Here is a 25,856-nt window from a genome sequence, read left to right on the forward strand (position 1 = left end):
ACATGGTTATATCATACATCGAAGGTGACGTCTGCTGTATGTTGTGATATTTCCTAACAGTACACTGTGTGACCATAGCTGGATATATTGATTGACATGATATACATGGTTATATCATACATCGAAGGTGACGTCTGCTGTATTTTGTGATATTTCCTAACAGTACACTGTGTGACCATAGCTGGATATATTGAGATATACATGGTTATATCATACATCGAAGGTGACGTCTGCTGTATGTTGTGATATTTCCTAACAGTACACTGTGTGACCATAGCTGGATATATTGAGATATACATGGTTATATCATACATCGAAGGTGACGTCTGCTGTATGTTGTGATATTTCCTAACAGTACACTGTGTGACCATAGCTGGATATATTGAGATATACATGGTTATATCATACATCGAAGGTGACGTCTGCTGTATTTTGTGATATTTCCTAACAGTACACTGTGTGACCATAGCTGGATATATTGAGATATACATGGTTATATCATACATCGAAGGTGACGTCTGCTGTATGTTGTGATATTTCCTAACAGTACACTGTGTGGCCATAGCTGGATATACTGAGATACATATGGTTATATCGTACATCGAAGGTGACGTCTGCTGTATGTTGTGATATTTCTTAACAGTACACTGTGTGGCCATAGCTGGATATACTGAGATACACATGGTTATATCATACATCGAAGGTGACGTCTGCTGTATGTTGTGATATTTCTTAACAGTACACTGTGTGGCCATAGCTGGATATACTGAGATACATATGGTTATATCATACATCGAAGGTGGCGCCTGCTGTATGTTGTGACATTTCCTAACACATGAACACTGTGTGGCGATAGGTTTGGTGAATCAGTTGGAAGTTGTATTTGACTTAGGAACCGTTGAGAAGCCCATACCTAAGTCTTTAAAGTAAGTAGGCAATCTACTTAGTGATGGCCAGTCCACGTATTGTGTTCCTATCATTCAGTTTGTCCAGCTGTGTGTCTGGAAGTCCGTGTCCATCAGGAACAGCAAGGGAGGTGTCACTGAACAGAAGACTTGGGTCTCTGGAGTTTCCAAATCTATTTGTCATAGGAACTATTTTATCAAACAGGACAAACCCATATGAGGACGTATATCTGGATTTATCCGAAAATAATATTACAGATTTGTCGTTTCAAATATTCAACAACACAATCTTTCAACGAGTTATTTCCATGAATCTGTCAGAGAATAACCTTACAAAGATATCAGAAGGGTTATTCAATCAGTTCAAATGTTTGAAAATATTGAACTTAGCCGATAATCAACTTAAACTGATTTCAAACGATGGCTTCAATGAACTGGGAAGTCTTGTGGAGCTCATACTCAGGAATAACGACCTGACAAATCTTACATCCGGAATTCTTGGTTCCAGTAAAGAAAACTCCAACCTGAGGAGATTTGATGCATCTCGGAACAGGATTAGCTTCATTGGAAACAATGTGTTCCATAAGGGTCTTGTATTTCTAAAGGAAGTTGACCTGTCTTACAACAACCTCGAGGTATTTGAGCCATGGCCTTATATTCCAATGATATCAGACTCTTTAAAAGAACAAATGTTCTTTAATCTTCAGTTTAACCAAATTTCACGTTTCTCAAACACCATAGGGTGGACAATGACTAAGGAACCCAATGTGATGATAAACATTACACACAACAGACTCAGGTACTTCAGGAAGGAGCATTTCAGTCAATATTTTGCCGGCCGGATACCAACAATATTTGAACTTGATATAATGAGATTAATTGTTCGGGACAACCCATGGTTTTGTGATTGTGGGTTTTATTATCTGTTAATGGAAATTACGAATACGTTCTATTACTTCATGGCTGGGAGCTTCATGACCTGCGATGATCCAAGTGAATTCAAGGGATTCAATTTTTCATATTTCTTCGATCATCCAGACCAACTGATTTGTAATATCACAGAAAAATGTCCTGCTGACTGCAAGTGTCAAGACCGACCTCACGATGGTTACATACTAGTGGACTGCTCCAGGTCAGGAGAATACACCGACTTGCCACAGACTGTGCCTTCAGGGCCATTGTTCCTTCAGATGTCTCATAACAAAATCTCTTCATTGTCTCACAGAGATTATCTACAAAATATCACACGTCTTGATGTGTCTTCAAATAACATTTTACTCTTGAAAAATTCCTTTCTTGAGAAAGTACCACGTTTGGAACATATTGACATTAGAAACAATAGTTTAAAAACCTTGCCTCCCAAAATTCAAACCTTCCGTGTGTCATCTGTCATGTTCAGTGGAAACCCTCTCGTCTGCTCATGTGACACCATTTGGATAAATGATTGGATACGACGTAATTCTGAGAACATGTCTTTTGACTCAATGTCCCATCACTTGTGCTACCATAATGGACGTCATTTACGTCTTGTGGATGTGACTTGGAACTCTCTTGTCTGCTATCGAGATATCGCCATTATTGTTAGTGTGGTGCTTGGAGTGTTGCTAATCATTCTCATTATTTGTACTGTCGTCTGCTGCAAGCGGAAATACGAGTGTAAAGTATTGATGTATGACTTCTTCCGTGTTCATCCATTTGACCAAGAACCATGTGATAATGCAGATGACACTATGAAACAGTATGATCTATACCTGTCCCTGGATAGGGAAAACGAAGACATCAGGCTTTGGGTGAAAGATAAACTTTTGAAACAACTGGAAAAACAGAAAAAGTCCCGTCCAGTATACAAAGTGTATTACCCCTGTCGTCAGGACGATTTTGGGGATAGTATAGCAGATCAGATGGTGGAAAACATCAACAAAAGTAGACGAGTTCTTGCTATTGTAAATAGTTCATATGTGAAAAACGGCTGGTCCATAGAAGAATTCGACTTCGCTCATCGTCTTATGGAAGAAACTAAATCAGGTCGTCTGATTGTTTTACAGCACGGTGACCTTGACCTCTCTACTGTGACACAGGAACCACTGAAGACCTACCTGAGTGGTCGTCAATGTCTGAATGTCTCTGACCGGTGGTTGTGGAGGAAACTAAGGTACGAACTGCCCCAAAGACCTCGAACCAACCCGACTTCTGCGTCAAGGGAGAGCCTCACGGGTGGTTTCAGTAGTATTCACGCCTCTATGTCAGAGAGTAGTGGCATATCCGAGAACCAGATGTACAATCCTGATTTTGTGACGACCGGTGTGGTGTAGCTGTAGTTAACATGACTGGATAACTTCCTTTCTGAAACTGCCGAGCAGACTGAGATCTGATGACCCCATAATGTGTGTGCAAGTTGTGTCATTCACCGTTTTGGACGAACTGCCTGAAGGACATAAAACGTATGACAACTTCTGTAACGTTAATGAGGCACTCTATAGTAAGGGTTTCCGGCCACTTTAGTGATCTCCGGAAATGTTATGTGTTCATCCATATGGCAGCTCACAGTGATAAATGGTTCAGTCTGAGGATAACAACGACTTGGGCAGCAGCACAGCAGCAGCAACAACATCAACAGCAACGTCGTTAATGTCACAATGCAGTGCTGTTAAAACGTGGATTTTATCATTCGTTCAAACAATAAAACTTGCTGACAAGTGCACAGTACAATTGGTTCCACACTTTTTCGTTTTCTTTTTCAATCTGGCCTCATCAATATTATGAAGATATACACCCTATATAAATTGAACAATTGTTTTATACACCAAACTGCCTGGGACCAAAACACCCACTTTCAACCAGGATGGAAGACTGTCAAGATGGGGATACTTAGTCGGTTTGAACAGAAAACAGATTTAATTCTTGCAATGATGTGCAGTGACAAGGGCTATTTGTGTTAATATCGACTAAAACTGTACATATTTAAAACGTTTGCTGATCAAGTTATTAATTCCTTGAGTTCAGCCGCCGTGATGTTGGAATATTGGGAAAGCGATGCCGAATCAGGGTTGACCAGTGCACCCAGATCGTCAATTCTCGTGCAGTGAAAATATTTTGCTGATGTCATTATTTGAATGCAACAGAAGCGACAGAGTAGGATATTGTCTTTAAATATAACTACTTATTTCATTTTTAACTAGTATTAAGTACTTATATCAAATAAAGTACATAGTAAATTTTATATAATACGAGTATATGGGTATAATGTTAAATTTTGTCTTCTCGATATGAACTGAAACAAATGGTAATTGTAGGATCGTTTTCAAAGGTATAAAAGAGAAACAATACAGAACTGCAAAAAGATGAAAATAACAACTTTCACTGATAACTGTCATCCCAGCATGAAAGACAACCAACCATTTACCAACCACCTAGCCAACCAACCGACTAACCAATCAACCAACCTGTCAACCAGCCAACCAACCAAACAACCGATCAACCTGTCAACCAACCTACCAATCAATCACTTCTGTACTGTGGAACATGAAATATACAGTCAGTCCCTTATTAGCCAAGTACCATTGTAACCGGTCTGAATAAACAGGATCACGGGTGGTTCACTCGTCTAAGGTGATTCAATTCGCAGTACGGACCTATGTTCCATGACTGTCTGACTGAATTTGGTTTTACGCCGCTTTTAGCAATATTCCAGCAACATCACGGCGGGGGACACCAAAATGGGCTTCACACATTGTGCCCATGTGGGGATTCGAACCCGGGTCTTCGGCGTGACGAGCCAACGCTTTAACCACTAGGCTACCCCACCGCCCCTATGTTCCATGAGCACACCAAACAAAACTAGGATGGTTTCGCCCCAATTATATGTTACCCTTGAATATCCGGGTTAGAATTGATCTTCAGTAACCCATGCTTGTCGTAAGAGGCAACTAACGGGATAGGGTGGTCCAGCTCGCTGATCGATGCTCATGATGTTGATCACTGGATTGTCTGATCCAGCCTCATTTATTTATTTATAACCGCCGTTATTTAGCTGGAATATCGCTGAGCGCTAAACAACAAGCAAATGAAATCGGTTATATGTTTGTCAAGTCTATACTCGTGCCCATGGGTTCCATCAAAGTGGTAAAGGCCTCAGACCTGCATCCCCCAGGGCTTTCCTCCGACTCCAAGTCGACATACCCTGATATAACAATAACACTGTCCGAAGCGGCGCTAAACCACACTCACTCACTCACTGACTAAATCAGTTTACTCACGTCAGTTAAGATTTACGCCGCTTTTTAGCAATATTCCAGCAATATCACGGCGGGGGACACCAGAAATGGGCTTCGCACATTGTACCCATGTGAGGAAATCGAACCCGGGTCTTCGGCGTGACGAGCTAACGCTTTAACCACTAGGCTACGTTACCGCCTTACTCACGTCAGTGCTTGTATAGTGAGATGGAATCCTCTTCGTTTGCTATATGCTGCAGTTTGGAAGCTGTGTTCGGGTTTACAAAAGTATTAGTTTTACCCTGAAATTCAAAGTATATTGCCCATCAATAGCTTAGACTCACTAATGTAAATGTAGCCACTTACTTCAGTCAACTGTTCTAAACTAGAATTTGCTAATCATTTCATAATGTTTAAAGGTACTGTTTACACATGAACTGATGTATTGTAAAACAGATTCGTAACGTTGAGATTATTATCATGAGTTCAATAAATCATGAAAATCTGTGAAAATTAGCAAATTTTTAACAAAACTTTACACCAAAATGCAACTGTTCACATGCACGATATTTGCACATGCTTTTCGGAAAATTGATGCTTGATCCTCGTGAAATTCATCGGCATAAGGTTTGTAGTTGGTTCCCCCAAGTTTGAAGCACACATCATTGGAACACAAGCACAATGCGGGCTGAAACAGAGGATTTTACAACTGCTTCAAACAATGCTCGTACATGATCAGGCAACGTGTTAATGCAAGTGATATCTGTATTTAGTTTAGTGCTATGATAAACAATTTTACAACACTTAACAACACATGCACCAATCTAAAAGTATTTTCTTCTAAACAATACATTATTGCCTCTGACATAAGAAGAGACTATGTTATTTATGGAAGCGTATTAGGGACACGGTCTAATAGTATTTGTCGTCTACCTTGAAGATATTTTCATCTGCGTATATGAGGTAAGGTGAGGTGAAATTGGGTTTAACGTCGTGCTTGAGAATATTTCGCTCATATGACGACGTGCATGCGTGTGTATGTGTATGTGCGGTAGCTTGTACTAGCCCAGACTTAAGCTTGTTTTATAGTGCTAGCCCACTGAGATACCATGCCGCAGTGAAGCATGAATACCCCACTCAGACCCCACATTATACTGACTCCGAGCCGACCAGTCCTTGGTGTACCCATTAATGCCGAGCGTCAGGCAGGGACCAACAAGTACCATATTTTAACGTCTTTCGGAATGACGCGGTCGGGATCGAACCCGCGACCTTCCGCTCTCCGGACGGACGCTCTAACCACAGCACCACGGAGGCGTTCTCTGCGTATAGGATACTATAAAGAAGATGTGAAAGTATCACTGATGTTGGTGTTAGTATCTTCTACGCAGGTGAAAGTATATTCATACGTAGAAGAAAGTATCATCTATGTATATGTCAGTATCATCTCTGTAGAGGCAACCCGTAAAGATCTGGGTTAGAATTTGCTTGTCATTGCAACCCAATTGCGTACAACGATGCTTATACTGTTGAGCACTGGGTTCTGTGGCCGAGACTCCATTATTTACAGACCGCCGCTATATAGATGGAATATTGCGTCAACAACAACAACAACAAAAAAGACAACAACAAAAACCATAAAAAAACCAAACAAACAGATCTATGTAAAAGTAAAACATTATCTACGTAGACAATAAAACAAATTGAACTGTGGCCCCAAAACGCTTCCATACTTATTCATTATTCATATTTGTAATTTGTTTCATCTTTACACTTGAAAGTAGGCAACAATCAGTTCAGCTTTTTCTACCAACCTTGGCAGCAGCCGTGTAAAATGGAATCTAAGACTTGCGGTCACAATGACCTTTTGCATACATCTTCAAACATGTGCTGATGGGGTCTCAGTACGTGAAAGAGAAAGATAACACACCGTCATGTAACTAGAATACCTTCTTGTTCTAATCAAAGTACGTATATCAGATACCCTGCAACAGAGGAGCAGGGTAGATTGGCTTCTATTCAATATAACGCTGACAATATTAGGGAGATTGTGATAGTGTTGCACATTGTTTAAGATGGGCATTTGGACACATGTAAATTTAACTGCTGGCAATTGGGTGCCTAGCTCTGAGATCGTGGGTTCGAATCCCGGGTGGGACTCAACTTAACCCCCACAAAACACTACTCCTTCAATCACACAATCACACAACACGTAACTGACAGATGGGACATATGCATCAGTGAGGAAGCTATATAGCTTCGATATAATGTAAAGTTAACATAAAGCATGCTATTGTTCTGTTGTTGTCACAACAGTAGGGATGTACCTCGCGGCTCTGGTTTGTGATCAGCGAACAGTGGATGATACATGGCCCATTATGAAAACAGTGGATGGTACATGGCCCATTATGAAAACAGCAGATGATACATGGCCCATTATGAAAACACTTTATGCTTTCACGACTATGATTATACACAAACAAACACCTCCTCTCCCGCTCTATCTCTCTCTGTCTCTCTCCCTCTCTCTGTCTCTCTCCCTCTCTCTGTCTCTCTCCCTCTCCCTCTCTCTGTCTCTCCCTCTCTCTGTCTCTCTCCCTCTCTCTGTCTCTCTCTCTCTGTCTCTCTCTCTGTCTATATCTCTCTCTCTCGCTCTCTCTCACTCTGTCTCTCTCTCACTCTGTCGCTCTCTCTGTGTCTCTCTCCCTCTCACCCTGTCTCTCTCTCTCCCCCCCCCCCCCTCTCCTCTCTCTCTCTCTCAAACAAGGTTATTTGTCTTCGCTGAGAGGGTACACACAGACAACACGATGCCTCTTACTTAGAGGCAATTAAAATGCTGGCTCGTATGCCATTAGCCAGCGTATGTTCCGCCCCCGATACAGTTGATTTCTCCTAATGACGCATGCCTGCTACTATTTTAGCAGGGGAGTGTCATATTGTACACCATGGCGGACATTACAGCCTGCATGTCTGGGTGACACAGTCTAGGCGACTGGATGATGGTGTGCGTGGGATAATGATAATATGTTTATCATGATGCTGTGTGTGACTATTGCTGGATCATACTGTGTTTGACTATTGCTGGATCATACTGTGTTTGACTATTGCTGGATCATACTGTGTTTGACTATTGCTGGATGATACTATGTTTTACTATTGCTGGATCATACTGTGTTTGACTATTGCTGGATCATACTGTGTTTGACTATTGCTGGATGAAACTATGTTTTACTATTGCTGGATCATACTGTGTTTGACTATTGCTGGATCATACTGTGTTTGACTATTGCTGGATCATACTGTGTTTGACTATTACTGGATCATACTGTGTTTGACTATTGCTGGATCATACTGTGTTTGACTATTGCTGGATCATACTGTGTTTGACTATTACTGGATCATACTGTGTTTGACTATTGCTGGATCATACTGTGTTTGACTATTGCTGGATAATGCTATGTTTGACTATTGCTGGATCATACTGTGTTTAACAATTGCTAGTTGATGATAATTATCTGCTGCATGATGCTGTTCTGTGAGTAAGCCAATCGCTAAGTGTATGACGGCTTCTGATGCTATGAATCACAAAGAACTCTGAATTTGGGTCAAGGTAACTGCAAGCAATGTCTCACAACAGCTAGACTGACGGCTAGTCACTGAATGTATACAATTTTGATACGAACAAATAATTCCATTTAAATTGGAAAGGAGTCCCCTTGAGATGGGATATTCAGAACGTGAGGAATTCTAGACTTGCTTCATTTAGGGCAATAGCATTGCAGAAAAGGATGGACAGAAGGAAAAATAATGTAGTTCAGGGACTACGAGACAGGCTACACAACAGCTTTCAGGGTATGTTGTGTTCAGGCCTCGCTCAGTTGATCCCTCATGAAATAGTTGCAAGTTGACGCTCCAAACACGTATCCTGATGAAGTAACACCCGGTGTCCTGCTCTGAAGAGAAAGCCACGATGGCAAAAAGTGTTACTTGATGTGTTTGGTAAAAGTCATGCTGAACTCATGACACGTGACACTATATAGGAAACATGTATACAAGGATCAAGAAATCCTAGCCTTGATATTGTTCACAGGTACGCCAGATTCAACTTACACTATTCTTATTATGATTCAATCATATAATGATTTTGTATCTCCATATCTGCTGGTTGGACTGAAGTATGAAGGCGACATAGTGATATATCAATCAATTCCAAGTAAACGCCACAAGATGAGGGGAAACATCTTCTGTCCGGATGTTACAGCATTGATGTGATTGTAAAGTGCTTCTCTGTCAACAAACAGTCTCAACATAACGCTGAACCATGGTAAGCTTCATTCACACTGAACTGGTTCTACGCCTTCTCTACTTAGCCAGACAACAATTGTGACACTCTCCGTGATCTGGCAGAGTAATAGAACAGAGTCTTCGTGATTGTGGTAAGACTATAATTTTGAAGCAGTGTTTATTTCTTTAAATGAATTGTTTCAACTTTGGCAAGTTTCCATCCGCTACATCTCATGGTCTACCTTTCTAAAATTAGTTGGAACTTAAGTCTGCGAATCAAAGCCAGGAATACCAAATAATGAAGGCGTTCCTCCATCAAGGATAAGATTTGATGATTGATGTTATTTGTATTCAATTATATTAATTTAATTCATCATCAACTGGGATACCTTACACTCTGCAGTTAGAAGATCCTTCTTCGTCAGACACACGGCTTTCAGCTACATTAATTAACAGTTTGAAGTGTTGTCTCCTTATCGAAGTTATCCTGCAGGAAGATGCATTGGTTCCACTCATCTGATCAACTGGGCAGCTTGTAGCTCCTAAGCCATGACCAGGCTGTGTATTATGTTGTTAGCCTTCTGTTTGTCCAGTTGTGTGTCAGGAAGTCCGTGTCTATCAGGAACAGCAAGGGAGGTGTCACTGAACAGAACACTTGGGTCTCTGGAGTTTCCAAATCTATTTGTGATAGCAACTATTTTATCAAACAGGACAAACCCATTTGAGGATGTATATCTGGATTTATCCGAAAATAATATTACAGATTTGTCGTTTCAAATATTCAACAACACAATCTTTCAACGAGTTATTTCCATGAATTTGTCAAAGAATAACCTTACAAAGATATCAGAAAGGTTATTCAATCAGTTCAAATGTTTGAAAATATTGAACTTAGCAAATAATCAAATCGAGATGATTTCAATGACGCCTTCAATGAACTGGGAAGTCTTGTCGAGCTCATACTCAGGAATAACGACCTGACAAATCTTACATCCGGAATTCTTGGTTCCAGTAAAGAAAACTCCAACCTGAGGAGATTTGATGCATCTCGGAACAGGATTAGCTTCATTGGAAACAATGTGTTCCATAAGGGTCTTGTATTTCTAAAGGAAGTTGACCTGTATTACAACAACCTCGAGGTATTTGAGCCATGGCCTTACATTCCAATGATCTCAAAATATTCAAATAAGCGAATGTCCTTTAATCTTCAGTTTAACCAAATTTCACGTTTCTCAAACACCATGGGATGGACAATGACTAAGGAACCCAATGTGGAGGTAAATCTTACACACAACAGACTCAGGTACTTCAGGACAGAGAATGTCAGTCAATATTTGGCTGGACGGATACCAACAATATTTGACATAGGTGTTATGGGGATCGTTGTCCGGAAAAACCCATGGTTCTGTGATTGTGGGTTTTATTATCTGTTGATGCAATTCATTGACACCTTCTATTACAGCATGGCTGAGGGCTTTATGACCTGCGATAGTCCCAGGGAGTTCAAGGGATACAATTTTTCATATTTCTTCGATCATCCAGACCAACTGATTTGTAATATCACAGAAAGATGTCCTGCTGACTGCAAGTGTCAAGACCGACCTCACGATGGTTACATACTAGTGGACTGCTCCAGGTCTGGAGAATATACCGACTTGCCACAGACTGTGCCTCCAGGGCCATTGTTCCTTCAGCTGTCTCATAACAAAATATCTTCATTGTCTCACAAAGACTATCTACAAAATATCACACGTCTTGATGTGTCTTCAAATAACATTTTACTCTTGGAAGATTCCTTTCTTGAGAAAGTACCAAGTTTGGAATATATTGACATTAGAAACAACAACTTAAAAACCTTGCCATCCAAAATTCAGACCTTCCGTGTCTCATCTGTCAAGTTCAGTGGAAACCCTCTCGTCTGCTCATGTGACACCATTTGGATAAATGATTGGATACGACGTAATTCTGAGAACATGTCTTTTGACTCCCTGTCCCATCACTTGTGCTACCACAATGGACGTCATTTACGTCTTGTGGATGTGACTTGGAACTCTCTTGTCTGCTATCGAGATATCGCCATTATTGTTAGTGTGGTGCTTGGAGTGTTGCTTCTCATTCTCATTATTTGTACTGTCGTCTGCTGCAAGCGGAAATACGAGTGTAAAGTATTGATGTATGACTACTTCCGTGTTCATCCATTTGACCACGCGTCTTGTGACAAGGCAGACGATGCAACTAAAAGACACGATGTCTACATATCCATAGACAGGGAAAACGAAGACATCAGGCTTTGGGTGAAAGATAAACTTTTGAAACAACTGGAAAAACAGAAAAAGTCCCGTCCAGTATACAAAGTGTATTACCCATGTCGTCAGGACGATTTTGGGGATAGTATAGCAGATCAGATGGTGGAAAACATCAAGAAAGGTAGAAGAGTTCTTGCTATTGTAAATAGTTCATATGTGAAAAACGGCTGGTCCATAGAAGAATTCGACTTCGCTCATCGTCTTATGGAAGAAACTAAATCAGGTCGTCTGCTCGTTTTAATACACGGTGACCTTGACCTCTCTACTGTGACGCAGGAGCCACTGAAGACCTACCTGAGTGGTCGTCAATGTCTGAATGTCTCTGACCGGTGGTTGTGGAGGAAACTAAGGTACGAACTGCCCCAAAGAACTCGAAACAATACGAGGGAAAGCCTCACGTATGGTTTCAGTAGTAGCCATGCCTCTCTGTCAGAGAGTAGTGGCATATCCGAGAACCAGATGGACAATCCCGATTTTGTGACGACCGATGTGGTGTAGCTCTTTTGAACTTGTATTGATAATTGTCTTTCTGAAACTGTGACTGTGTGAGTATGTGAGTATGTATCATCAACGAGGGTCAATCAACTTATGTGGACGGAAGCCCAACGTGATGCACGGTGTAGGCGTTTATCACACTGAATTATAATAGAAAACATTAATCGGTGAAAATGAGCGGATCCTTGTGGAATCACATAACTGAGTCTTCTTTGCCCCAGCTCCAGTATCTGTTCCAATGATTGGGAAACAGTTGCTACATTCTGTCCCATTCCATGACGACATGGCTGAAATATTGCTGATGTGACGTGACACTTTAATTCACTCACTCACTCCATTCCATCAATGAAGCTAATGGAAAAAAAGGTTTTCCAGTAACCTCAGCTTCTAAATAGTTTTTGAAGGTATATTGATTGTTGTTGAAGCTCTTCTCGACCGTTGCAGATGATATCAATATATATATCATTATTTGCTTTCAGAAGCTCCTGTTTCAAAAATGTTTAAATCATTTACTGGTCATCTTTAATTTATCTTGTTGCATTTTGGTTAATGAGTGAAACCATTACGCTTGGAAATCAGTATTAACATCTGTACTTGACAAACTGTTAATACTCTCACATAGCTACTTTTATGTACATAAATAATATTTACGACCCGTGAAGATCCGGGCTAGAATTGGTCTTCAGCAACCATGCTTGTCGTAAGAGGCGACTAACGGGGTCGGGTGCTCCGGCTCGCTGACTTGGTTGACACATGTCATCGTATCCCAATTGTGTAGATCGATGTTCATGATGTTGATCACTAGATTGTCTGGTGTAGATTCGATTATATACAGACCGCCGCCATATAGCTGGAATATTGCTGATTGCGCCAACATATCTTTACTATATGTGCTTAAGTATTTATATTGTATATCCATGATGAAGTATAGAGTTCACTGCAAACACAACAAGGTGGGGGCCCCATTGTTAAGAAGAAATGGTGTACTAATTTAATACAGCAGAGATGTTGAGTTCTTAAATGACTGTCTAATTCTATTACAATGTTTTTTCTGAGGGTCATAGAGGACAGTGGTGTGCTAGTTACATACTTAGCCTGCGAGTCAGGGGTAAACGCAAAGCTTCTTGACCAGTAAATAATCCAGCTTAGTGAAGAAATGCCTGGGAACCTTTTCGTTAAGAGACACACCCTTGCATTTGTCATCATTATATCAGGACCATCGGTGTGTGAACGTCGTTAATTTCACCCGTGAAGTCAAGTTTAGGCCTGTTTCGGACCACAGTTGATGTTTGTTAATAATATCATCACTGATTCTGTTGCTATTAGTACTGCCATTATATTTAATACTGCCATTAAATTTTGACCCTTGATATCAAGTTTAGGCCTGTTTCGGACCACAGTTGATGTTTGTTACTAATATCATCACTGATTCTGTTGCTATTAGTACTGCCATTATATTTAATACTGCCATTAAATTTTGACCCTTGATGTCAAGTTTAGGCCTGTTTCGGAGCACAGTTGATGTTTGTTAATAATATCATCACTGATTCTGTTGCTATTAGTACTGCCATTATATTTAATACTGCCATTAAATTTTGACCCTTGATGACAAGTTTAGGCCTGTTTCGGAGCACAGTTGATGTTTGTTAATAATATCATCACTGATTCTGTTGCTATTAGTACTGCCATTAAATTTAATACTGCCATTAAATTCTGACCCTTGATGTCAAGATTAGGCCTGTTTCGGACCACTGTTGATGTTTGTTACTAATATCATCACTGATTCTGTTGCTATTAGCCATGCCATTATATTTAATACTGCTATTAAAGTTTGAACTGCCACTCTATAGTGTACTGTGATTGCAATGATTGTGTTTTGGTATTGATTAATACACCTATTTTATTTTTAAAATACAGTTGTTTATTGTATAACATGTATTTGTTGTTTGTTACGTACAGTTTTCTATATGTACTTTTTATGTTGTATTTTGGAGAACATTCGTAACATTCTGATTTGAACTACTATATATAGTTACGGGCGGTGGGGTAGCCTAGTGGTTAAAGCCTTCGTTCGTCACGCCGAAGACCCGGGTTCGAATCCCCACATGGGTACAATTTATGAAGCTTATTTCTGGTGTCCCCACCGTCATATTGCTGGAATATTGCTAAAAGCGGCGTAAAGCTAAACTCAATCAATCAATCAATATAGTTAGGCTAAAGTGTGCACAAGCAGAATAGGATTCGGAATTGTAGAATCACGGGTGGTGGTGGGTTGTATATGTGTGTGGGGAGGGGAGGGGTGGGGTGTGTGTGTGTGCTGACCATTCCACATAAAATATGCATTGTCAAAATAATATTTTGCAAAGATTCACCAACTGTGAAGGCTTCTTTGTTAAGGGAATTGTGTATAATGTACCAGGTGATAAGGTGAGCTACAGTGTCTTTTGGCTTTACGGGTATCCGGGAGTCCAGACTTATAAATAATCACCCACTTAATATTTGTGTGACTTTCACTATTCCCTGATTTCGAACTTACCTGTGCGGAGACACGTGTGTGGAAGCTATGTTGTCCCTCAAACATGTTCAGATAATTATTACCGGTCACAATATGTGACGGGAACGTTTTTATTACAGTTCACATCCTGGTTCACTGTAACGCATTACGTTATGATCACACGGGGAGCATGTCAATGTCCCCGCAAGCACTGAAGATAAAGGAAACACATTTCACCACCGTAAACGTTCTGCAGTTGAGTTTCTACCTTCATATCAAACCATACCATTTCCCCCAAAACATGTTATGTGTGATATATATGTTATCTGTTAAACCCGTTATACCCCCACCCACCCCATCCCCACACAAGTTATCTGTGATGAATATGTTATCTGTGACCCACACCCCTCCCAACACACACACACACACAGAGAGAGAGAGAGAGAGAGAGAGAGAGAGAGAGAGAGAGACACACACACACAGACAGACACACACACAGACACAGACAGACACACACACACACACACAGACACACAGACACACGCGTTATCTGTGATAAATATGTTACCTGTGACAAATATTATATCTGTGATTTCCTCTGGCCTATCATAAATAGCTCATGTACACATCATGAACGATATATTTGGTTTGTTTGACTTTGCTAAGGATCACAAAAAATCACAACTTTACTTAAACATAGATTTATAATTTGAAATTGTATCCATTTAAAACTGGATAAATAACAATATGGTAACCCTTCTTTGGGCAAACAGCCACTTTAATCTAACTTTATGCACTTGATACATGAGTAACATAAAAATGGTTTTCATGGCACCAATCAACCATTTTGCAAATCATGGAACGAGTCATTGACGAGCACACAACACCTGTCAATAGCAGGTATGGGATCCACAAGATGCAGTGACCTACTGAAAACTAGGATCCATGCTTACAATAAGCTTAGATATTTAAACCAAATTAGACCCCACATAATAGTTTTCTGTTGAATCAATGATCTGATCCTTAACAAAGTGTGAACAGTATAAGATGAAATCGGCTGTTTTGACACAGTGGGCCTATTATTCAGTTTATACACCCTTTTCCTAATATTAAGTTATATGACGGCGTTATGTCAGCTCAGTGTGAGAAGAAGGCGCGGGTCTTTTAAGTTTATCTTTATTGCATGTTCACCCTATCTGACGTTCATTGAGGAAACAGGAAGAGGCGTGCGTCGTTTTAGCTGTTTATACACCCAAGATGACGTTGATGAGATGAGGACAAACACACTTGTCATCTCTTACTACCAAGGTACATATTGATATGCACGAGGAACCTGCAGGGTTGGATGGCCAAGCAGTTAAAACCCTTGCTCGTCACGCCGAGGACCCTGATTCGTTTTCCCACAAAGGCACAACGTGCGAAGCCCATTTCTCGTCTCCCTCGTCGTGATATTGTCCTTTTATTGCTAAAAGCGGCGTAAAACATACTTCCTCACGTGGAGTTGTATATGACTCTGGCCTAGACCAACGCTGAATATGTATATTTATTATACAAAGAAATAACTTCCTTTATATTGAAAAGGAGCCCCGGTGAAATGAGCCTGCGAAACTGAGGTAATTCTAGTGTTGCCTCACGTTGCGGAATGATGTGGCGGAAGGGAACATAATGGGATTCAGGGACAGTGAAATAAACTAGGGCCCCCTTTGCGTTGGATCTACATGTGCACATTGCGTGAATTTTTGAAATAAAAATTAAACACTACTCAAATCTATAAAAATATTCTTACTGTTCGACCCATTCAGCAGTATTCCAGGTAAGTGCAGCGAGTCGTAAATACAACATCGATGCAGAATATACGTAGACCTGTGACCATTAATGATGATTGTACACCGTTCGATCGAGAGAGAGAGAGAGTGAGTGAGAGAGAGAGTTCTGCCCCAAAATATTCTTCTCCAATTTTTTAAATTAAATTGAAAGAGACGACGCATACAGCAGAGCCTCAAAACACTGTAACCTTTGAGATAGTAAAGCGTGATTCGCGACACACGACGAGACTTGTTTATTCTATAGTATTAGTCTTCGTGAATCGGAACTTATTTTTGTTTTAAAATATATGCTAGTATATAGTATAACCGAGGTACATTCGTGTAGCATCCAACCACTTTTGTCCATAGCGAAAACAAAGAAAATGTAGGAACTTTCAATATTTAGTAACACATGAAAACAAAATGTTCTTATTTTAGTGCAAAAAGTCTGGCAGACTGCCACTTGCAGTGCCGTATTGGAGCGTCACAAATCAGTGTTGAGAACCCCCAACTTCCCATTTTAGAAATTCAGAAGCCAGAGTGGACCGGTAAACCCTAGGGCGCTGCGCTTTACAGCGAGGCCAATTTTGAACGGAACTCCACCGAGCGCCAGGCATCGGGAGCCCCACGCTTATAGAACGTGTACCAAACGGGACAGCTTGACTGGACAGATCAGCCGGAATTTATCAGCGATCAATGTTCAGAAGTGTCAACCAGACACACGCTCCGATAACAGTGGTCTCACTCGCCTATATAAACCTTCCCTTAACTTCGAATTTTCTAACAAGCTGTCGTAATTAATATGTTCGTTTTAAAATCAGTCTTGGCTAAAAATACATATTTAGTCATCGCATAAGATATTTGATATTTGTATCTTAAATGTGGTACATTTACGTTAACCTGTGTACTCATAATTTGATCGATATGTAGATTATACATCAAACGAGACTATCTTCTGTTCGGATATCTTCGGCAATTTCCGTTGTAGAGACCGGTGATGATCTGCAATTGCCCCCAGTGAAAAAAGATCCATCCCTATTATTCAATTTGTGAAAAAGTGACTCTTGCCAACGAACATTGCCCTATACTTTTGTTGTAATTAAGGAAACATTTCAGTTCTGACACATAATTATTATAACAAATATGGAAAACAACCATATATACAAACATAATACAACATTGCTTCAATTGCATTTTTCTTTTGAAGTACATGATTATTCAATTATTGTTCTAGAGTACACTATCAGAATCTTGAATAATCGTTCTTGGAGACTTTTCTTTTGAGTTATTTTTTCAGACCATAGGGTTAGATAAAAGAGCAGATTAGATGGGTATTGGGCGGACACGGTGAATGAGTTTAGTATTACGCCGCACTCAGCAATATTCCAGCTATATGGCGGCGGTCTGTAAATAGTCGAGTCTAGACCAGACAATCCAGTGATCAACAGCATGGGCATCGATCTACGCCCCTTACGACAAGCATGGGTTACTGAAGATCAATTCTAACCCGGAACTTCAAAGGTCTGGCTGGACACAGCGTATGGGATCATATCTGAGAACAACATAAATTGTCCCAGAAAATACCTTTCAGAAAATACACACAAAAATATCTACAACAATCGTACACTGTTGCAATGTACCCCCTGATTTGCGGCTTTAGATGAAATATTATCCAGTCTCAAAATAACATCCTAATTCCTTATCCGGCACTGGTGTTTATATCGTTCGAAACGATCGTAGCCCTAAGAATTCTTAACTTTGATCGTAGCCCATGTGTTAAGAATGGGCTTAAGAAGTTCGTAGGGCTACGAACGTTTCGAGAATAGCTAGCCAGATGTATGCCCAGGATAAGTGTGTGAGATAAAATCTTCCCTTGTGTTGACAGAAGTCTGACCATATAAATGTAGCTAGTGAGTTTCATTTTAAGCCACTTTTATCAATATTCCAGCAATATCATGGCGGGGATGCCAGAAATGGGCTTCACACATTGTACCCATGTTAAGAATCGAACCCGAGTCTTCGGCGTGACGAGCGAACGCTTTAATCACTAGGCTACTCCACATCCCAAATCATATTGCGTCATGGACGAATAAAAAATATTACCTCGGGGCATAAACAAGACACACATTTGGCTCTGAAATGAAAACGACTCGTGTTGGGCAGTTGACTGGACGGTGAATACAGACTGTCTGTCCGACAACTCAGTTTAGGTAAAATGTGTTTTAGTAATAATCGAAATGATCCCCGAGAATATGTTCCTGTTCAGACCTGATTCTGAAGGAACCTAGACTTGCATAGGAATACTGATTTTTGTATCGTTTCAGGGTTTGCATTAACCTTGCCCGAAGTCTGTATAGGGTGCTAATCCCATGAATGTAATCTAAGGACGCCAGTCTGTTAGAGGGACGGTGTATTCTTTTTATTCATATATCTTTAGAAATGATCATTTACACTATTATTTATTACCTTGGGGACTTGTGCAAGTCTAGGTCTATTTGAAAGACTAGGGACATGTATTACAAAGAATAATCACCATTCTGTACGAGGAATGAAAACATGCGCCTTACAGATGGATTTGCTGTAGATTTAACCGCCGCAAATTAACATTCCGGGAGACGAGTAAAATACACAGACGCTAGAGCAGGGTTAAATGTTATTCAAATATCCCCTTTCCTGCGCACATATAGACTATCGCATAGACTCTGAAAATATATAATTTTGATGGAAACAAATGAAAAGGAGCCACAGTGAAATGGAAGATTCGGAGCCTGAGTAACATATATAGACATGCTTCCTTTATCGCTTTCCCCCAGGAGAATCGGCTGGGATGAAGGGGGAATGATATGGTTCAGCGACTGAGACAGACCAGCACACACACAAACAGTCATCACTCACCCAGCTACAAAGTAGGGGGCTCCGGCTGGTTCAGACTAACATCTAGACTCTGAAATAAACATTTTACAGAAAACCAGCCTCTTAATTATTTTCATAAAATATTCATAAAAAGGAGAATAGAGATTTCCTTCATTTTCAGAGACTGTGGTACTCTAAGACACTACTTATTTAATTCTCTTTTCTCTCAAATTAGTTACTTTCAAAGCCTTACCACCGCAGAGAAATTTAGCCTCTTGTTTACAAATACATGTAATGTACCAGATAGCATAGAAATAATTTGCTATCATATATACAACTCCAAACAAATGTAGAAAATCCCTAGATTGTCCTAGACCGTTATATACATTTGTCTTAGTATATGTATTGTTACTCTGATTCGGGACGGTGGGGTAGCCTAGTGGTTAAAGCGTTGGCTCGTCACGCCGAAGACCCAGGTTCGAATCCCCACATGGGTACAATGTGTGAAGCCCATTTCTGGTGTCCCCCGCCGTGATGTTGCTGGAATATTGCTAAAAGCGGCGTAAAACCAAAACTCACTCAGTCAGTCAGTTACTCTGATTCGTTATATTTTGTTTATGTAGTTTATAGAATATTGTCACTGTTTCTGCATGGAACGTTTGCGCAATAATATATCTTGTATCTTGTATCTAGACTTTCACGGGCTGCATTGGGTAAACATGTTTGAGGGTCTGTATGACTCGACCAGAGACCATATAATATTATATGGTCTCTGGTATGACAGACGATTGTTGGATATGAAACATACGTCTTAGAAATGCCCGAAAAAAACCCAACGTTTTCCAAATACCAATTACATTCATTTAATGAACACACACTAGTACTTATTTACAAAAAACAACATACAAATTGTGTTCTCAGGCATTTTACGTTTCACATTACCATGGAAGTTGCTTTTTTTAGCTGAGCTGAATATTTACCATATTTATACTTACTTCCTGGTCGATTCTGAGAACAATTAGAAAGTAAGTGAACATGCTAAATGACGCAATTCCTTTACGGAAGGCTGCACGATTGAGATACTCAAATGTCACATTACTGATATCAAAATAGAAACAATAGCCCACGTTGAAACAGAATGACGATTCCCCAAACTGCTCTTTCTCGTTTGAATGCGACGAGAAACACGTGTTGGCTGGTCTCAATGTCAACACGTTGAGCTCTGATGTACGCTGTAGCGGGCGGGGAGGAACTCGGATCAGGGATATCTCTGTACAAATTCTCCTCCTCCATAAATACACGATTTAAGCCAAACACGTCTAGCCAAAGGACATGAATTGATAATGAGGGACATGGTCATGGTTTGTTGCTAGACAGTTTTGTAATATACGCATGAACTATTCCGCTCTTGCTATGCCCTATTTATACCTCGATTTGACATTTGTTTTACATTGCAAGCCTCGCAAGGCAGCGAGAGGGCGTGTTTCACTTGTTCTCAGACCAGCAACGCAAAGTCTCAACAAGTGCGCTGTCGAAGATCATGTCGGATAGGAAAAGTACTTAGGAGACACTGAATCCAACTTATTCAGCCTAGGTTGCTGAAGGTACATCTGTTTTGATATCAAGCGATTTGTGGATGGGATTTGGATATTTTTAGCCACGTGTACTTTTTTATATGCAGATGGATGGATATATGCCGAGATGTGATCCTATGTTTCACACTCGGTGTATGCAAAGAGGTCTAGGACTGTGTTGAAGTGTGCAAGCTTGTGAACTGAGTGCCTGCTGAAGCCATTTTACAGTATGTAACTTGGAAAACAACCCGTTCTTCTGGATGGCAACTCTACAATAACGAGCCAACATGCGGCAGGAAGATTTTGTGGTATTTTCTGATATACTAGTTTGGTTTAAACACAGTCATACAACGGAACAGGGATCAGTGGAACTGAGCGATCATATTCTCCAGTGAATTAGTTTTCAAGCAGTTCTCGCAAAGGGCATGATGCCCTAGATGCGGCATCGCTCGGTGCTACCCCTGACATTAGAGGGCACGGGAGGGGTGCATATATTCCCCTTCCATGCACGCGGGGTTTATCAGTGTTTACCGTTAGGAGTGGCTGCGGAGAGAGAGGTGGATTCAATGAACCTGACTTTTGACTTCAAAGGTCGCCCATGAATTATTGAATTGGATGTTTAGTCAAGAATTAATACTAGACTTGTTGCAACATTTTTGGCGAATATAACCTTGAGTTTCGCTCAGTGGGATGACTGAGGATCAGTTTGCACAGCCAGGAGTAACATAACACAGTATCTGCTTTTGAATACTAACGCGTGACTTCTGACGTTCAGTTACAGTGTATACGAACCAAGGGGATATACATGGAGTACCTAGTAACTAGACTGGTCACCCACCAGTGAAGCACATTCGTTCGTTCATCAAGGAACTGGATATGAACCGGCTGTGAGGGTCAAGTGCTATGAAGGAGCTTAATCCATCATAAAATTGAGGCACGGTTTGTACGACACACCAACAGAGACTTCCTGCACATTGCTACAGGAGTGAGGGTTGAACACAACGGACGTTTATGTGAAAGTGTTTTCTAAGTGCTGTATCAAGAGTCCTTATCATTAGGGCAACTGCATGCATGTTGAGCAAACATCACCAGCCCAGAGTCACGCAAGGCTATAAAACTGTAGCTTGTGTTTACCAAACGACGAACTCGAACGCGATATGATCATGCCTCTACAAAAATATGTTTACTTATGCTGCATAGTATTTGTGTTTGCTGCATGTCACAAGCAATAATTCCGGAAACAGAGTTCAACCCTTATGGAGGACTGTGATATGAAGGTCTGAGGAATAACACCTGACGCTGAGTCACCGTTTGTGCATACTCACTATTTTTTGCATCAGCCGGACAGGAGCCACCTCTTCTCGCGTCTGTGATAAACCATGGTGAATTATTTCTGTGGCTGTTCATTCCAGGGAATTGTTTCTGTGTAAACTGATAAGGTTTTCTTTGAATTATCTACGGGAATGAGAAGGGGTATCGTCATGATTGCAGTGTATTCAGCGCTGCTGGCGACCTGGCTCGCCGTGGGTGTGTCTGGGAGCTCCTGTCCGACTCAGTCTATAGCTATCAAACTAAATGGAACACTTGGGACTCCGGATTTCCCAAGTTTAGACCATCTTCTTAATATTTTGTCAAAGGAAAACTCTACGTCTAGGGGTATTGATTTGGATTTGTCTGACAATTCAATTGTATCATTGTCCTCTCAGACATTCGCTGATGTCATTTTTCAAAGAGTCACATCACTGGATCTGTCAGGTAACAACCTGAAAGAGACACAAAAGGGTTGTTCAAGAACATGAAATGTTTGAAAAGATTGAATTTAGGTGCTAATAACTTTAAGATGATCGCAAGTGATGCATTTCATGATTTGGGAGGTTTGGAGGTACTACGCATGAGAGATAATTACATGATAGAGCTTCCATCTGGAATACTGGATACCGGACCGATGACTTCCAGGCTAAGAGTATTTGATGCTTCAAGGAACAAAATCGCTACCATTGGTGTGGAGGTATTCCACAAGGGACTGGTGTCGCTGACAGAAGTGAACTTGTCCTATAATCGCCTGAAGACGTTTGAGCCATGGCCATACATACTAGATATCCCTGTGTCAAGACCACGGCGGTTCAACCTTCAGCATAATAATATATCTCGGTTGACCAACAACCTCGGATGGACAAAGACCAGAGAATTTCGCGGTAGTGTAGATCTTAGATACAACAGTTTCCGGCACTTCAGGAAGGAACAATTCAGTCAATACCTGGCTGGAGCTGAACCAACTGCTTTCGATATTGGAACGATGTATCTCAATCTCAGTGACAATCCATGGTTCTGTGATTGTGGATTTCACTATGCTGTCAAGATAGCCACTGAAACCTTTTATCTTAAAGCAGCTCTAGACTACTTTCAGTGTCATGGTCCTGGTGAATTTAAAGGAAAATATTTTTCATATTTCTTCGATCATCCAGACCAACTGATTTGTAATATCACAGAAAGATGTCCTGCTGACTGCAAGTGTCAAGACCGACCTCACGATGGTTACATACTAGTGGACTGCTCCAGGTCTGGAGAATATACCGACTTGCCACAGACTGTGCCTCCAGGGCCATTGTTCCTTCAGCTGTCTCATAACGAAATATCTACATTGTCTCACAGAGACTATCTACAAAATATCACGCGTCTTGATGTGTCTTCAAATAACATTTTACTCTTGAAAAATTCCTTTCTCGAGAAAGTACCAAGTTTGGAACATATTGACATTAGAAACAACAGTTTAAAGACCTTGCCTCCCAAAATTCAAACCTTTAGTGTCTCATCTGTCAAGTTCAGTGGAAACCCTCTCGTCTGCTCATGTGACACTATTTGGATAAATGATTGGATACGACGTAATTCTGAGAACATGTCTTCTGACTCCCTGTCCCATCACTTGTGCTACCATAATGGACGTCATTTACGTCTTGTGGATGTGACTGGGAACTCTCTTGTCTGCTATCGAGATATCGCCATTATTGTTAGTGTGGTGCTTGGAGTGTTGCTTCTCATTCTCATTATTTGTACTGTCGTCTGCTGCAAGCGGAAATACGAGTGTAAAGTATTGATGTATAACTACTTCCGTGTTCATCCATTTGACCACGCGTCTTGTGACAAGGCTGACGATGCAACTAAAAGACACGATGTCTACATATCCATAGACAGGGAAAACGAAGACATCAGGCTTTGGGTGAAAGATAAACTTTTGAAACAACTGGAAAAACAGAAAAAGTCCCGTCCAGTATACAAAGTGTATTACCCCTGTCGTCAGGACGATTTTGGGGATAGTATAGCAGATCAGATGGTGGAAAACATCAACAAAAGTAGAAGAGTTCTTGCTATTGTAAATAGTTCATATGTGAAAAACGGCTGGTCCATAGAAGAATTCGACTTCGCTCATCGTCTTATGGAAGAAACTAAATCAGGTCGTCTGCTCGTTTTAATACACGGTGACCTTGACCTCTCTACTGTGACACAGGAGCCGCTGAAGACCTACCTGAGTGGTCGTCAATGTCTGAATGTCTCTGACCGGTGGTTGTGGAGGAAACTAAGGTACGAACTGCCCCAAAGACCTCGAACCAACCCGACTTCTGCGTCAAGGGAGAGCCTCACGAGTGGTTTCAGTAGCATTCACGCCTCTCTGTCCGAGAGTAGTGGCATATCCGAGAACCAGATGGACAATCCAAATTTTGTGACGACCGGTGTGGTGTAGCCGTAGTGACATTGACTTGAATGCTGCTTTGTAGTTCATACTAATCTGTGTGTGGTAAGAATGGTGTGGAATAAATGTGACATTTTTACATTCTCTCTTGTGCTTATTGTCATCACATGGGAGAGAAAGATGCATGAGGTGATCTTTAGTGTTTTCGAAAGAAGTCAGTCAATAACTTCTTTGAAAGGCATTTTAGAAGTTGTAAAGATGAAGGAAAGCCAAGTTGTGTGGATAGTCAACTTCTTTATTGCAATGAGTACGACCGTTGTCAAGCTAGTCTGTCTCACAGTCCCTGAACCACATTATTTTCCCTACTGCCAAGCACTCTCTGCAATGCTAAAGCCCTAAATAAAGCAGGTCTAGACTTCCTCAGGTTCCATCTCTGGTCTCCCTGGGTCTCCTTTTCAATTTATATGGGTTTGTTTGTTACTATCAAAATTATATATATTCAGAGACTAAGCGTTAGTCTATTGTCAAGCAAGTGCTTGCCGAAAACGTCGCACTTATTGTCATAAAAAAGGTTGACAATCCATACGACTAAGTAAGTCAATATATTCTGACAGAAGCTTCGGGGTGACGCTACATGTATTTGCTTAAAAGTGAGGGCATATTTTCTAAGCAGCTTTTGACAAACTTGCGTCAATATCACGAACTGCGGACTTCTGAAATACTAGTATAAGAATAATACAAGTCAAAACATTGATTACACAACAGTCTCGTTTCCTGATGACCGGGTTCCGTCCTTTTGCGCAACTTAGTACAATAACCAGTCCAGAATTTTGAGACCACTTCATTGAACTGGATACATAAATATTAATCAGTATTGTTTGATACTTCTAACCACTTGTATATTGCAACACTACGCTCCTTATAATCCTTGCAAACACGTCGTGCAGCGGGCTTTGTCGTACAACGTGCTCTGACAAACGGAAATCTGGAAATCGTGGAAATCTCAAAACGAGGCTCTGCCGCTAGAAAGGTTTGGCGGTTTGGTACGGACTTGATATTATATCAATCACATTGTGCGTTACAGAACTACACTGAATAAGTGCAAAGAACGCATAACAGGTGTAAGCAGTGAGCCAGATGAATTGTAAATCTTTTTGCGACCTCATCAAACAGGGGCAGTCTGTGACGTCTTAGTTAAGGTCATTCTGACTACACCTCGCCATAAAATATAGAAATAC

At 40.7% G+C, this 25,856-nt stretch overlaps 3 protein-coding genes across 3 annotated transcripts; all 3 read left to right on the plus strand.

Annotated features, from left to right (window-relative positions):
• The first annotated feature begins 949 nt into the window (after nucleotides 1-949).
• LOC124289392 (protein toll-like) lies at nucleotides 950-3,217 on the plus strand. Its single transcript, XM_046726014.1, has one exon. The coding sequence runs from the start codon at nucleotides 950-952 to the stop codon at nucleotides 3,215-3,217; it is 2,268 nt and encodes a 755-aa protein (XP_046581970.1).
• A 2,860-nt stretch (nucleotides 3,218-6,077) lies between these two features.
• LOC124289394 (protein toll-like) lies at nucleotides 6,078-24,757 on the plus strand. The gene is made up of 3 exons (XM_046726016.1): nucleotides 6,078-6,082; nucleotides 10,416-12,209; nucleotides 24,672-24,757. Exons 1-2 carry the CDS (start codon nucleotides 6,078-6,080, stop codon nucleotides 12,205-12,207), a joined length of 1,797 nt encoding a protein of 598 aa, XP_046581972.1. The 3' UTR covers nucleotides 12,208-12,209; nucleotides 24,672-24,757.
• Nucleotides 22,739-24,757, plus strand: LOC124289379 (protein toll-like). Its single transcript, XM_046725997.1, has one exon. It carries the CDS (start codon nucleotides 22,771-22,773, stop codon nucleotides 24,667-24,669), a length of 1,899 nt encoding a protein of 632 aa, XP_046581953.1. The 5' UTR covers nucleotides 22,739-22,770; the 3' UTR covers nucleotides 24,670-24,757.
• Nucleotides 24,758-25,856: the final 1,099 nt, after the last annotated feature.

This window comes from Haliotis rubra, unplaced genomic scaffold, assembly GCF_003918875.1.
Source record: "Haliotis rubra isolate DU_JTF1 unplaced genomic scaffold, ASM391887v1 Scf44, whole genome shotgun sequence".
Classification (NCBI taxonomy): domain Eukaryota; kingdom Metazoa; phylum Mollusca; class Gastropoda; order Lepetellida; family Haliotidae; genus Haliotis; species Haliotis rubra.